Here is a 14,321-nt window from a genome sequence, read left to right on the forward strand (position 1 = left end):
GACTCAGCTCTCAGACAACCAAACCAAACAAATCAATTCAATCAATTAAATCACAACCCCCTATACAGCCGACCTAAAGGCCCCTCATCAAGGCTCAGAGGTCCACCAACAGCTACCTACAGCAGGTAAGCAGCCAGGGCAAAAACACCGGCCAGACCCGCGCCGGCACCGACGGCAGCGCGCGAGGCGGCACCAGTCGCCAGGGGAGTGACGGGGGTGCTGGCGGCGGGAGTGCTGGTGGTCTTGGGGCCTGCACCGGAGGGGATGACAGGCTTGGAAGTCGGGACGACGACGATGGAGCTGCTGGAGGGGGTAGGGGTGTGAATGAGGGGGGTGGAAGAGGGGCTTCTCGTCGTCAGTAATCATCATCTTCAATCATTCTGGCGACTCATTGAGAGACGGTGAGACAAGACATACCACTTGTTGCACTTGGTGATGGTAGAGGTGATCAGGGGCCGGGAGATGGAGTAGGTCACGCCGTCGGAGACGGTGATGGAGGGGACCTGCAGATGAGGGATCAGCATGTTGCACTTTTTCATGATCCTTTCGGTTATATATAACCAAGACGTACAGCACTGGAGGAAGCCTCAGGAACGGAGGTGGCCTTGGGGCAGTAGGTGCTGTACTCGGTGACCACGACGGTGCTGTATTCCTCATCGGCAACGGCGTTGGAGGCGACGGCGCCCACGGCGAGGGTAGCCAGAATAGTAGCGAAGAAACGCATTTTGATGAATTTATTGAGATTGATGTGGTAAGGTTGGTAGATAAAGAGCGACTAGGATATAAATCCACGCAGATATCTGTAAAAAGAATGTACTCGGTATAACACCGGGGTAGTTGAGTTGGAGAGAGCGAGTGAAGCAAAGCAGTTGGCGGAGAAAAGAGAAAAAAGAAGAAAAGGAAGTCTGGAGGGAGGATGGGCGGGCCCTGAAGTATTCAGGCTAGAATTAACCTAGGAAATCAGGCCCAGGATCTAGTTCAGACTCAGGAGATTAAACATCTAAAATTACTCAATAAGGAGTGCAGGAGACGAAGCCACTCTTGCAGTCTAGTACAGACAGAGTTAATGTGGTGGACGGCCCTAATGTTAGTTCTACAGGACTAGTCTCCTTTCCCGTGCGTGGATTTATCATTTGTAGAAGAATTGTCAGACGAGTAGACAAGAGAAGCAGTAGATACACGCACTTTGCTCTGTGCACTCAGATCTCCACGTTTTTGGACCTGAAATACCCCTGAACCGGTCAAATGATCCCTCAATCGTGCCGCTGTTCGCATGCCTGTTTGAGGAGTTGAGAATCCATCTCTGGGGTTCAGAAGGAGCCGAGACTCTTTAGTCTAATAGTCCCGGCTGTGAGTCCTGACTTTTCAGTCCTGACTCTTGAGAGGCATCTGCGACTCATAGATACCCCGTCGATCATGGTTCCTCAGACTACTGACTGTTCCAACCTCCTGCTGCCGCCCTGATAATCATTCCCAGAAGAGCGGTCTACTCCTTTCCTCGCCTATGCTTGACGCTCTCAAGCTCGCTCGGATCTCAAGGAATCAGAGCTTTTGTGATTTCCAATTTCAAGTGCAGTTTATTGAAGTTAAAGTACATGCTCCTTACAGAGCCCACGTAGTACTCGGTACAGGCAAGGTGCCTTCTTCCTGCCTCATATTTTCGTGTTGCATGTTGTAGAGTTTCACTAGACCGAAGTCTCACCCTCGCACAAACCTCGTCTTGCTCGAGTCATCTACCACACTACGTAAACTCTGGTTCATACAGGACCTGTTGGGGGAGACAACTGAATACGTTCATTCTATCTCGATATGACTGTACACGTAGGCCTCGAAAACACATCATAAATGTCCAACTCATCGAGTCATCCCAGCTTTGCACACAGATCCAATCAGACGGTTCATTGCCCCTCATGGATGGTGAATGGGCGCGGGACATATCAGCATCGCCCGGGAAAAGCCAGCCAGAAGCCGTCTCTTCCACGAGAACTGAAAAAGCCGTAGACGCCATCTCTTCATCTTGGATTTAGTTGTGTGATGAAGAGAAAAAGAGGGAAAGAAGAGAAGAAAGGCGACGAGGATGCCGGCGGAGATAAAAACAGTAAGGTGCTGTAAGCGAGTCCTCGGAGTGGAACATCCTCTTCCGCTCCATCAGCCAATCGGGGTGCTTGGTCCCAGAACGGCTTAGCGGCTGACAGCTTTCCGCGGGCAACGGAGCCGCCCGTATCAAGAACTAACCGTTGTCCGATGGATCAAGAGATAACCATCGGCCGTGCCATTGTTATATCACCCGTTTTTCCTTCATTTTCTTTCGTGGACTCTTTAATCTTGTCTGTCACCGATTCAAACGGACGATAGGCTGAATCCTGCTCAACAATGTCTCTGAGTCGTTGCGGACGACAGGCCTCGCGCCTCATCCCGCGGTCTGGAAGCTCTTCCAGAGCTACCACTGCTATCACCACCGCCCGCCGTCCGGGCTTCCAGCTTCAGACTCCCACTGCTGCATCCAGGAATGTGCAATGGCGAAGCGTATCCTCATCCAGCCGCGATGGCCAGCAACATGTGCGCTCTATCTCCCTGGCTTGATCCTAGGACATGTACTGATGTCATATTCGTGCAGTTGCTCTCCGCATCCCTCGAGGAGGAAGATCCCACTGTCTACAACATTCTGCAAAAGGTGCATGACCTTTCCGGGCATCAACTGAATAGATTCACTCATACTGGTGCAGGAGAAAAAACGCCAAAAGCATTTCATCAACCTCATCCCCTCCGAGAACTTTACGTCACAGGCCGTTCTCGATGCGCTGGGGAGTGTGATGCAAAGTCAGTCCGTTGCAGTCGGTTCCACAAGGGTGAAACTAACTGGCCGCAGACAAATATTCCGAAGGATACCCCGGTGCAAGATACTATGGAGGAAACGAGTTCATCGACGAGTCCGAGAGACTGTGCCAGCAGCGTGCCCTCGAGACCTTTAGACTCCACCCCGAGGAATGGGGTGTCAACGTACAGCGTAAGTTTATAGTAAGATACTTTTGATATCACGGACTAACTCCTATAGCTCTCTCCGGTTCTCCCGCTAACCTTTATGCCATATCCGCCGTCCTCAACACACACGACCGTCTGATGGGCTTGGATCTGCCCCATGGTGGCCACCTGTCGCACGGTTACCAAACCCCCACCAAGAAGATCTCTTTCATCTCCAAGTACTTCGAGACCCTGCCTTACCGCCTGGATGAATCCACCGGCCTCATTGACTACGATGGAGCGGAGAAGCTGGCTCTGCTCTACCGACCCAAGCTGATCATCGCCGGCACTTCGGCCTACAGCCGGCTTATCGACTACCCCCGCATGCGCCAGATCGCTGACGCCGCTGGTGCGTACCTGCTGAGCGATATGGCCCACATTTCGGGCTTAGTAGCCGCCGGCGTGCTGCCTTCGCCCTTCCCTCACTCCGACATTGTGACAACTACAACCCACAAGTCTTTGCGCGGTCCTCGCGGTGCCATGATCTTCTACCGCAAGGGCGTCCGCCGGACAGACAAGAAGGGCAACAAGGAGATGTACGATCTCGAGAACCTCATCAACGCGTCGGTTTTCCCTGGTCACCAGGGTGGTCCTCACAACCACACCATCACCGCGCTGTCCGTCGCCTTGAAGCAGGCTCAAACGCCAGAATTCAAGGCCTACCAGGAAACCGTTTTGGCCAATGCCAAGGCGCTGTCGGAAAGACTGGGTGGCCCAATCAACAATGGCGGTCTCGGCTACAACATCGTGTCGGGAGGCACCGACAATCACCTGGTCCTTGTCGACCTGAAGAATCGCGGCGTCGACGGTGCCCGTGTCGAGCGTGTCCTCGAGCTCTGTGGCGTCGCCAGCAACAAGAACACTGTCCCTGGCGACCAGTCCGCCCTGAAGCCCGGCGGCCTGCGTCTGGGAACTCCTGCCATGACCACTCGTGGCTTCCAGCCTGAGGACTTCCGTCGTGTCGCTGACATTGTCGACCGGGCCGTGATCATCACCCAGAAACTGGACAAGGCTGCCAAGGAGAGTGCTGCCGCCAAGGGAGTCAAGAACCCCAACACCGTCAAGGCCTTCCTCGACTACGTTGGTGAGGGTGAGGAGATCTCCGAGATTGTGCTGCTGAGAAAGGAGGTGGAAGACTGGGTGGGCACTTTCAGCCTTCCTTGGGATGATTAAAAGTATACGTTGCCGCTATTTAATGAGATGATGTTTTGAGGGCTTCTTTTGGCGGGTTAGCTGTTCAACATGACCAAGATGTCTGCTTATGATGCATACATGTATGTATATACATTCAACACAATATCGATCTGCGACCAGAATCGTTTATTCCTTCTTGTCTATAATGTTGCTGTACGGAGTACTGGCGGTATGATTATCCATAGGATAAGGTGGAAGGTGTCTATCTGCGCCCTATCAACAACATTCTGTCATCCCCGCATCCGATAGGTCGGCGTAACTTCTCCGCATTAAGTTGGAGAATACAGGTGACGCTGTTTATTTGTATCTCAACCACCACACTGTCATTTGAAATACTAGATCAGAGTGTTTTCCACTCAGACATAGACAACGTTGGCATTTTTCTAGTACTGACCTACTTTCTTCAACTGAATAAAAACCTACAAGAGCAGACATGCACATCAGCCAGGTAGGCGGACTCCACCCCTTGCAAAGAAAAGGAAACTCATATATCAACCCAGCTCTACACATACCCCATCAAATCCCTCCGCGGTGTGTCCCTATCAGAAGCAACCCTCACCCGGACAGGATTCCAATATGACCGCCGCTTCATGCTCCTCAAGGTCATCCCCGGCCAGAATGGCGCCTACACCCTCAAGAACATGCACGTCCCCCATTTTCCCGAAATGGCTCTCTTTACAACGGACATCATCTACCCAGATGAAGAGAAAGACATACCAGGCCGGATCATCGTGACGTACCACCCACCAGCGGACAATCATCTCGACGACAAAGATAAAGCCACGAAAACGCTAGAGATCCCCTTGCAACCCGATATACGAGGCCTGCGCCAATTAAGCATCGAGATGCACCAGAGCCCGACGACAGGGTACGATATGGGCGATCCGTATAACGCGTGGTTCAGCGAGCGGTTCGGGTACGGCGTCGTACTAGCCTACCTGGGCCCGCATTCGCGGCGGGTCCTGGGGAGTTTCGCGCCGGGGAAGAGCCCCGCCCACGCGGTGGACAAGCCGGTGGTTTCGACTCGCTCGCTTGTTGGGCTGGCGGTGTTGACGCTCGTGCTGAATGGTGTGCGTGTTTCGGCTTCGGCTTCGGGGACGATGCAGCTCACAAGTGACGAGCTGTTGAGGCATTGGCCGGGTGTTGTTGCGACTGTTGCCGCGGGGTTGCTGTCGTGGGTATTATTGCGGGGGTTGTCGGCGGGCAAAGACGACGAGTCGATTACGTTTGCGGATACGGCGCCGTATCTGCTTGCGTCTGAGACGTCGGTTGATGAGCTGTCTGCGCGCTTCGAGGGCGGCGAGCGCATGGACGTGACCAAGTTTCGACCGAATATTGTTGTTTCGGGGGCGGCGACTCCCTTTGAAGAGGACTTTTGGGCTGAGTTGAGGGTTGGACAAGGCAGGAGTGCGGCGAGGTTGCTGCTCACGGCGAATTGTGTACGGTGTCGGAGTATTGATGTTGACTATGCGACTGGGAAGATGGGGACGGGGGAGACGGGGAGTGCTCTGAAGAAGTTGATGAAGGATCGGAGGGTGGATAAGGGGGCTAAGTATAGTCCTGTCTTTGGGAGGTATGTCTTCTTGGATCCTGGCTCGGACAAGGCGATGATTCAAGTGGGAGATGAGGTGGACGTCCTGAGGACGATGAAAGAGAGGACGGTTTACGGTCAGTAGTCTACTCCTTGATTCTAGGTTCAAAGCTGACAGATTGACCTCTAGATTGGCCGGGTTTGGCGAATTGAACAAACTGGATGAGTTTCGTTCAACTATCTGTCTGACGGACGCATGATGTTTTCATAGAAATCTACATCCTTCAATTACCTTGATTCATGAACATAAAGCCTGACCCCTGAGATTGTTCCTCGCACAGGTGATCTTGACTAAGTTTGCAGGACGAGTTCAATAGTGAGAGCTGCATTGCTTCATATTTGGTTCGGACTCGCAAGATGTACTGCTATCTTCGACCGGTGAGTTTCTTCGCAAACGCGCCTCTCTTGTCCGTCGGCTGCCACCAGTCTTCGATGTCATGCATACAGATCAGGAGCAGCTGGGCCTGATCGATAAATTTCTGGCATGACTTGATGTTATGCATCTGGCCGCAGAGCTTGTCCAATCCATCATACAGCGCTTCAAATCTCCTGTGCAAATGCTCCAATCGATTCAGATCCCCACCCAACCCGGTACATCCACTCCCGGTGCTGCTCTCCCCGTCCTCCTGCGACGGCCAGCGGGCATAGTAAACTTGCCACAGATCATGCTTCACCCGCCTGGCATAATCGCGATATCCGACACGCACAGCACGGTCCAGCCGTGTGTGAGAGGCGTTCTTCTGGTTGGCGCCCTGTGCCTGCTCCTTGCCCTTGCGCTTCTTCTTCTTCCGCCAGCCGGAGACATACCTCTGAGGGAGTGCCCATCTCGACCTCTGCTGCTTCAGAGCAGGAATAACATCGATTTCCTCCGAGGCATTGAGCTTGCATTTCCAGAGTTCGTTGAGCACAGCTGGCGAGGCATACGATCGGATGGCTGTGGTTTCTTCTCCGAAGGTGCTGAGGATCTTCGCGAAGAAGTTCGCCGCGTCGTACAGTGTATCGACTAGCCGGCTTGAGGCGGGCCGGAAAGGGATGCATGATTCCACCGGTGTTACGACAGGTGTGGGAGACCTGTAAACGAGATGGAAGCCGCTCGCTTGGAGTTCCGGGTCTGGTTCTCGATGGGAGTACAGCGACTCATGGCTCTGGGTTTGCGGGGTGTTGGGCAAGAGACAGCGCGGGTGCGATTGCATGTTGACGTTATGCGAGATTGTAGAGAGATAATAGAATGATACTGATAGAGCTTACTATAACCTTGTCATGCATTATATATACGGAATACAGGAGTTGATACCATCCAATGACGCCAAGACCAATGCACCTCGTCGTCATCACCCATCAGCCTCATCATGCGAGACCTTCTGTAGAACAAACAATCATCAACAAAGCCTGTCTTTCATCCCGTCTCACCTACAATCTCATTCTCTTTCAGCAAAATGACACACGAATTCCCCCCTGCCTCCCTTCGGCCTCTAATCAAAGAGGTGGCCGATCTCCTCAAATCCCGGGGGGAAACCATCTCCGTCGCCGAAACAGTATGCTCTCCTCCCCTTTCACCATGTCTCACGTACAAGACAATACATCTGATCCATCTCATATCGGATACTGATACTGATACTGATACTGAACAGGCAGCCGGAGGCATCATCTCCGCATGTCTACTTTCCCGCCCGGGAGCATCCTCAATCTACAAGGGTGGAGTAACTGTACGCCATTCTCCCACCCTCTTCTCTTCTCTTCGTTCTAGGACCACTAACAAACCAGCTCTACACCCTGGAATCCCGCATCGCCTTCGCAGGCTGGACCCAGTCGCATATCGACAGCTACGAAGGTCCCACGCCAGATATCGTCGCCGGACTCGCGCAGCACGTCCGCAATACCCTGCAGTCGACGTATACCGTTGCCGAGAGCGGGACGGCGGGGCCAACGGGTGGTGCGACGCGGAATCGGACTCCGTGAGTTCTTCCTTCTCTTCGTCTTGCCAATATCACTTCAAATCTGAATGCATACGTGATGCTGATGGTCGACTGGTAGAGGGTACGTTGCGTTAGCGGTGTCAACCCCGCAGGGGACGTTCACTCGCGAGGTGGAAACGGGGTGCGGGACTGAACGGGAGCGGAACATGGTTGTGTTTGCGGAGGAGGCGTTGAAGTTTGTGAGGGATGTGATGTTGGGGAAGGCGAGTTTGTAGTTTGCCATCCAGCTTTAGGAGGTGAGGTTTGTATCCGTGCTTCAGATTGTTTATGGGCATACTCCTGCGGGGTTACCTCTCTACTGTAGTTTCAATCCATTGCCACAAGTGGCGGTCGTTGAGATGCACAACTGTTCGATATTTGACTACTCGATTTATTTGCTCTATATGTTAAAGAGCTACCTCTCTACATGCTACCTTCTATGTGTGCCCAATTCGAATTACCAGGATATACTCCGTAGTTATGACACTATTACGTAGAGCACAGCCTCAATGACGCAGTGCACAGCCACACCAGGTCAGATTATGGGATTCCCATTCGCACACAAATGTGAAGAATACATGGCACACTAGAAAGATATGGATAAGTCAATTAGAAGATAGAATAAAGACCAAATTAAGAGATTTACTGACCAGAAACATTCTGACTGGCTGGGACTCAGTCAGCTGGCGCTGTTGGGCTTCTCCATGTTTCTTCAGCAGCTGGAGATTGGGAATCATCATTACTCCGTATATTCCTCTTCATCCATAATCCATTTCACTTCAGGTCATTAATTTCATCTTTTGATGATATAAACTAGGAATCTTGCTGCCTACTGACTATCTGCATCGAATCTTCCATCCGCCGATTCTCAGGCACCTTGCCGTTCCATTCGTGCTTGACTCGACCGATCAGGCGCCCGCCATATCCCACCTGCGCCTGTCATCCCCACCCTCAAATTCTATTTTTATTTTTTATTCCTGCGACCGATAACCATCCAAGGATCACAAATTCGACATTGGTGTGATCGTCTCTTAGGAGATACGACTTTGCGTCGGCGTCAAACGGCGCCATGGACACTGTGACGTTACGTCGCAAAGACACGACCAAGGGCCCTCCGTTGAGGGTTCTGTCGTTAGGTACGGAGCACTCCATCATCTGAATGCGGTTCAAAACTGACCGAAGTAGATGGAGGAGGCGTTCGAGGATACTCGATGCTCATCATTCTCCAGGAACTCATGTACCGCATCTACGTCGAGACGGAAGGCAAACCCCCGCGCCGAGACCAGATCCCCAAACCCTGCGACCACTTCGACCTCATCGCTGGCACCGGCACGGGCGGCCTCATCGCCCTCATGCTGGGTCGGCTACGTCTCGACCTGGAAACCTGCAAGGAAGTCTATGTGCGCATGACCCGTCGCGTTTTCGAAACCGACAAGACCATCGCCGGCATCCCCTACCGCTCGACCTTGTTCAAGGCGTCTAAATTGGAGGAGGCAATCCGGGAATGTGTGCGGGAACATACGGTATTCGAGGCCGAGGGGAATGATCTGCCCAATGCCAGCTCGCGCAGCTCCGTCGCCAGCGCGCCATACAGTCCCGCGGCGATTCCGCAGCGCTCCGTGAGTAGAGGCAGTTTCAGCACGTCTGGCGCTTCGCATCCCTCGACGCCGATCAGTCAGCGACATTCCGCTATCATCAACGGGCTACGGTGGGGGAACCCGGATGCTCTGCTCTACGATAATCGGGAAAATCGGACAAAGACGTAAGTCTACACCCGTCGGGGAAATCTATCTAGATCGTACTAACTGATCAGTGCCGTGACGGCGTTGTACAAAGGCACCCCCCGTAACGGATCCGCGGTGCTGCTGCGATCATACGACTCGCGTAAAGAGCCTCCTCCCGAATTCAACTGCACTATCTGGCAAGCCGGCCGCGCCACCTCAGCGACAGGTCTGGCGTTTAAGCCAATTCAAATCGGACAGCATCTGTTTATCGATGAGGGTGCAGGTACATATAATCCGGCACCGCAGATCCTGGATGAAGCGGCTGTCAACGAGTGGCCTGGGCGGGAAATCGGGGTGTTTATCAGCGTGGGTACCGGCAAGCGTCCGCCGGGCACGAACAATCGGCAGCATGAGTGGTGGGAAGATTTCTTTGGGGATGCTCTCGGCACATTTGCCGAGGCGCGACGACGACTGATCGCCAAGATCGAGGGTTGCGAGGAGATTCATCAGGAGATGCTTCGCACTCACCTGGCCAAGCGCGGAGTGAACAAGGACAACTACTACCGGCTGAACGTCGAGGTTGGCGTGGGTGAGTTTGGCATGAACGAGTGGAACCGACTGGCCGACATCAGCACCAATACCCGACGCTACCTGTCCAAGCCAGAAGTCAAGAAAAGCATCATGGATGCCGGGGTCAAGTTCGCAAAGATCGAGCGCATGCACCGACGACTGGCTGCGCATGCGGCCGCTGGATATGATCCTTCTACAGAGCCGACTGAAGATACGCCATTCTCGCCTCAGAGCTACACTTCGCAAGGACCAGTATTTTCCGTTCCGCCGCCATCCAATCCCATGGCTGTGGAATTGCCCGCTGAGCTACCTGGCGACTTTGCACCCATCATGACACATCAGCCTCCGTCGAGCGGCTTGCGGGTTCCGTCCCCTCCTACCGAGGACGCGCTACCACCGCATCCAACCCCGCAGGACGGCGTCTATCCTTCGTCGGGACGGGTTTCCAGCGGTAGCTTCAGTTATACTCACAGCGATGGGAGTCGGCCGGGCTCGCAGCAACAAATGGCGTCGCCTCGGCTGAGCGTGGAGCAGGTGCAGGAGAGTAACATACCACCTCCAGTGCCGCCAAAGACCCCGATTCCGTATCCTGATAATGCGAATGAGGCGCTGATGCCGATGCCCTTGATGGTGCATCATGGTCGGAATGGGTCTACTGGGAAGGTCCGGCCCCCTTATCCCGTTGATGAGCCTCCTCCAGCGGTAAACAAGCAGCGGAAACCCAGTTATCATGTGCGATGATTGATTACTTCATGTATAGGATAATATGACTTGGCTTGAGGCGTTACACCGTTCTTTGTTTATTTTGGGGATTCGCATTGGCCCATGGTTTATGATGTATTTACTACTGGTGGATACCCAAGAGAAGACAAGTAGTTAATGATTGATCTTATTGCATTGCTGTTTGTAATGATGGAGTTGCATTCCCCGGTACTATTTTTATCGCACTAGAGCCATGGTCCATAAATATCAGAGACAACCATGGATCAGAACTAATCCTTAGGTTGGGAATTGGACGATTCTCATCAGTTGTACCAAATTCTCCGAGACAGTGGGAGAGCGCCGTGGGTCGAGATGCAAGTGTACCTTAGTCTTAGGAGGAACTAACTGACTGGTCCAGCCTCTTTTTTCTTTTCTTTTGTTGGAGTCTCGCCCATCATCACCTCGTTTCCAAACAAGACTGTGCGGATGGAATTGCAACCCTTTTCCATCGTGTTTCATTATTATCTGTTCTTTCTTGTTTCTTAAACTCTTTTCTTTGATACTATCATTCCTCTCCCTTGCATCTCTTCCTTGTGGCCTTACCTTAATCCTTATCAGACCCTCCCGACATTCCTGAAACCACGCGGCCCTCAGCCACCACCGATCCTCCACTTTTGCTAGTCTGGTTAATTAATTTGCCGCCGGGGCCTGTTCATCGACCCTCGAAGCGCCTGATAACTGCCAGGTTTTCGCTGGTCTCGTGCGGGATCCAACCGGGTTCAATTTCAGTGGTTAGATTCAGCAGTTTGCATTGATTCATGGCCTAAGGTCAGACTCGTACGACTACGACTACGACTGCGGCTACGACGGTCTTGTTCAACAACATATAGATATACGCTCAAAAGGTTTCTTGGATCGGCATACCCGTTATTGATACACTGCTGGCAGTGCTATGCCCTGAACGATTTCCATGGAAATTTCCCACTCTCTCGTGGCCCATGCCACGACCCTCGCCGCCCGGTCCGGCGCTTCCAGTTCCACGAGCGAACGTCCCGCCGCATACAAAGCCGTCGGCATTGCGCTGGCCGTCTCGTCGGGTGTCTTCATCGGGACCTCGTTCGTGCTGAAGAAGACCGGTCTCCTCAAGGCAAACGTCAAATACAATGAAGAAGCGGGCGAGGGGTACGGATACCTCAAGAACTTCTGGTGGTGGTCCGGGATGATCCTCATGATTGTCGGGGAGATATGCAATTTCGTTGCGTATGCGTTTGTCGATGCGATTTTGGTCACGCCGCTGGGGGCGCTCTCGGTTGTGATCACCACCATTCTCTCGGCGATCTTTCTGAAAGAGCGGCTGAGTTTCGTGGGCAAGGTCGGCTGTTTCTCGTGTATTATCGGATCGGTCGTGATTGCTCTCAACGCCCCTGAGCAATCGTCCGTCGGTGATATCCAGGATATGAAACATTATGTCATTGCGCCGGGGTTCCTGTCGTATGCGGGTGTCGTCATCGTGGGCTGTGCGATTGTTGCGCTCTGGCTGGGGCCGCGGTATGGCAAGAAGACCATGTTCGTCTACATCAGTATCTGCAGTTTGATCGGTGGGTTGAGCGTGGTGGCCACGCAGGGTCTTGGGGCGGCCATTCTGGCTCAGATCAATGGGAAATCACAGTTTAAGGAGTGGTTTCTCTACGTGTTGCTTGTGTTTGTGGTTGCAACCTTACTGACGGAGATTATCTACCTCAATGTATGTTCTTTTGTCTGTGGTTCAAGTGCTATGCTAACCTGACACCGCAGAAAGCGTTGAACCTCTTCAACGCCGCCCTAGTCACCCCCACCTACTACGTCTTCTTTACGAGTTCGACCATCGTCGCCTCCGCTGTGTTGTTCCAGGGTTTCAAAGGCACCGGCATGCAGATCGCCACCGTCATTCTTGGATTCTTGCAAATCTGCGCGGGCGTCGTGCTGTTGCAGCTGTCCAAGTCCGCCAAAGATGTGCCCGATGCGGCGATCTTCAAAGGCGATTTGGATCAGATTCGAGAGGTGGCCGCGCAGGAAGAACCCGAGACGGAACCCAAGGCGGACTCGATCCGTGGTGCTGCGGCGATCATCCGACGCATATCGACCGCACGCCGTCGTACGGAAGAGGAGGAAGCGCGGCGGTATATCCGAGACAGGCAGGAAGATTACCTCAAGCCCCCGGCTGAGAACGAGATCATCGAATGGGACGGTCTGCGGCGACGCAAGACCGTTCTGGGACAGGGCCCGACCATGGCGCGGCCTCGCACGCCTGGCCATCCTCATACTCCGTTGGGTGTGTCGGAATCTCCTGGCGACGATCACCCCGACCGCAGACCGAGTACTCGCCAGAGCGACCGTTCTTTCCTGGATGATCTGCGATCGCGAGCCTCGAATATCATGCATCCGGGGCAATGGCATCAGGTCTATAATCCCCAGGACAGTCACACGGATCCGGTCCATCTGACTGTTTCTCCTGTGCATGGCAACAAAAACTCGGACACGAGCTATCACGGAGCGGGGATGCGCGAAGTTTCTGGACAGACTGACACTTCGCGGTCTATTGCGTGGGCGGACGAGACACAGGACCATGAAGCCTCGCCGCACACGGCCAAACGGCAGTTTTCTTTCAACACAGTCTTCAACCGAATCAGGTCGAAGAGTGAGAGTGAACCGCCCAAACCACCGCCTCATTCGCCTCGCAGCATTCTACGTCGCAGCCACCTGGTTCCCGGTGCCGAGAGGCAAGCCCTGAAGGGAGCCACCGAGGAGGAACGGCTAGGTCTGGTGAAAGGGGATTCGCGGGTCGCCGGAGAGGACTGGGATATGCACGAGAAGCTGGAACGGATCGACTCGTCGTCGAGCGAGTCGATCTCGGATGCCCCTGAGCCGTATGGTTCGGTGGTCTATGGCGGCCACGGCGCGTATGATTATGGCTACGCTGCTCAGACCTCACCGACCGAGATGCAAAGCGGCTGGCAGTTACCGTCCTCTCGGTCCGTGACCGCGACTGCGGATCCAGGGGCCGTGCAATCCTCGTCTCGACCCCGACCGAATCCGCTGCCACCGTTACCAGACGAGGAGCCCTTCATCGCCGGTGAGGACTCGCATATGCGGGTTGAGCTCCGGTCACCTACGAGTCCCGGGGGGACAGACGGCCGAGGCTGGCGACGTCCTTTGTCGGGGCACGGCGACAGCCCATCCTCGACGAACCGGGGGGCATTTATCTAGTGACGCTTGTATATGGATGATATGTATGATATGATAATGACCATGATTGATGATAGACATGACACTGCCAACTGGATAAATAGACGCACTGCAAAGACATGTCGTCCATATGCTGATACTCCAAATCAAAGACTGACCACCGAACAAAGCAAGACAGTATAAACGCCGCCATCATGCACCACAGCTATATCCACTGCGGTTAATGCAATTGTATAACCATTGCAATAAACTCGTAGACTCGTCTCGTCGTAGTCATTGAAAACCAAAACGCCGGGGTATATGCCCACCAACACCAAACACCACCCTCCATAACCAAGC

General features: G+C 53.5%; 7 protein-coding genes across 7 annotated transcripts, besides 1 other annotated feature; 5 read left to right on the forward strand and 2 right to left on the reverse strand.

The window, feature by feature from the left end:
- Positions 1-116: 116 nt before the first annotated feature.
- NFIA_083510 (putative GPI anchored protein) lies at positions 117-724 on the reverse strand (the record flags this gene model as incomplete). Its single annotated transcript, XM_001260295.1, has 3 exons — positions 117-345; positions 418-503; positions 572-724. 3 exons carry the CDS (start codon positions 722-724, stop codon positions 117-119), a joined length of 468 nt encoding a protein of 155 aa, XP_001260296.1.
- Positions 725-2,373: 1,649 nt separating this feature from the next.
- On the forward strand, positions 2,374-4,194 carry NFIA_083520 (serine hydroxymethyltransferase; the record flags this gene model as incomplete). The annotated part of the gene is made up of 5 exons (XM_001260296.1): positions 2,374-2,559; positions 2,618-2,674; positions 2,727-2,820; positions 2,870-3,007; positions 3,056-4,194. 5 exons carry the CDS (start codon positions 2,374-2,376, stop codon positions 4,192-4,194), a joined length of 1,614 nt encoding a protein of 537 aa, XP_001260297.1.
- A 454-nt stretch (positions 4,195-4,648) lies between these two features.
- Positions 4,649-5,891, forward strand: NFIA_083530 (MOSC domain protein; the record flags this gene model as incomplete). Its single annotated transcript, XM_001260297.1, has 2 exons — positions 4,649-4,663; positions 4,716-5,891. 2 exons carry the CDS (start codon positions 4,649-4,651, stop codon positions 5,889-5,891), a joined length of 1,191 nt encoding a protein of 396 aa, XP_001260298.1.
- Positions 5,892-6,171: 280 nt separating this feature from the next.
- Positions 6,172-6,999, reverse strand: NFIA_083540 (uncharacterized protein; the record flags this gene model as incomplete). The annotated part of the gene is made up of 1 exon (XM_001260298.1): positions 6,172-6,999. The coding sequence occupies one exon, from the start codon at positions 6,997-6,999 to the stop codon at positions 6,172-6,174; it is 828 nt and encodes a 275-aa protein (XP_001260299.1).
- A 243-nt stretch (positions 7,000-7,242) lies between these two features.
- Positions 7,243-7,997, forward strand: NFIA_083550 (CinA family protein; the record flags this gene model as incomplete). The annotated part of the gene is made up of 4 exons (XM_001260299.1): positions 7,243-7,341; positions 7,438-7,512; positions 7,571-7,761; positions 7,841-7,997. 4 exons carry the CDS (start codon positions 7,243-7,245, stop codon positions 7,995-7,997), a joined length of 522 nt encoding a protein of 173 aa, XP_001260300.1.
- Positions 7,408-7,432: a microsatellite.
- An 833-nt stretch (positions 7,998-8,830) lies between the features above and the next one.
- NFIA_083560 (putative Patatin-like serine hydrolase) lies at positions 8,831-10,796 on the forward strand (the record flags this gene model as incomplete). The annotated part of the gene is made up of 3 exons (XM_001260300.1): positions 8,831-8,897; positions 8,947-9,523; positions 9,575-10,796. 3 exons carry the CDS (start codon positions 8,831-8,833, stop codon positions 10,794-10,796), a joined length of 1,866 nt encoding a protein of 621 aa, XP_001260301.1.
- A 931-nt stretch (positions 10,797-11,727) lies between these two features.
- Positions 11,728-14,003, forward strand: NFIA_083570 (DUF803 domain membrane protein; the record flags this gene model as incomplete). The annotated part of the gene is made up of 2 exons (XM_001260301.1): positions 11,728-12,501; positions 12,552-14,003. The coding sequence occupies 2 exons, from the start codon at positions 11,728-11,730 to the stop codon at positions 14,001-14,003; spliced, it is 2,226 nt and encodes a 741-aa protein (XP_001260302.1).
- Between the last annotated feature and the right edge of the window lie 318 nt (positions 14,004-14,321).

This window comes from Aspergillus fischeri, genomic scaffold (assembly GCF_000149645.3).
Source record: "Aspergillus fischeri NRRL 181 1099437636264 genomic scaffold, whole genome shotgun sequence".
Classification (NCBI taxonomy): domain Eukaryota; kingdom Fungi; phylum Ascomycota; class Eurotiomycetes; order Eurotiales; family Aspergillaceae; genus Aspergillus; species Aspergillus fischeri.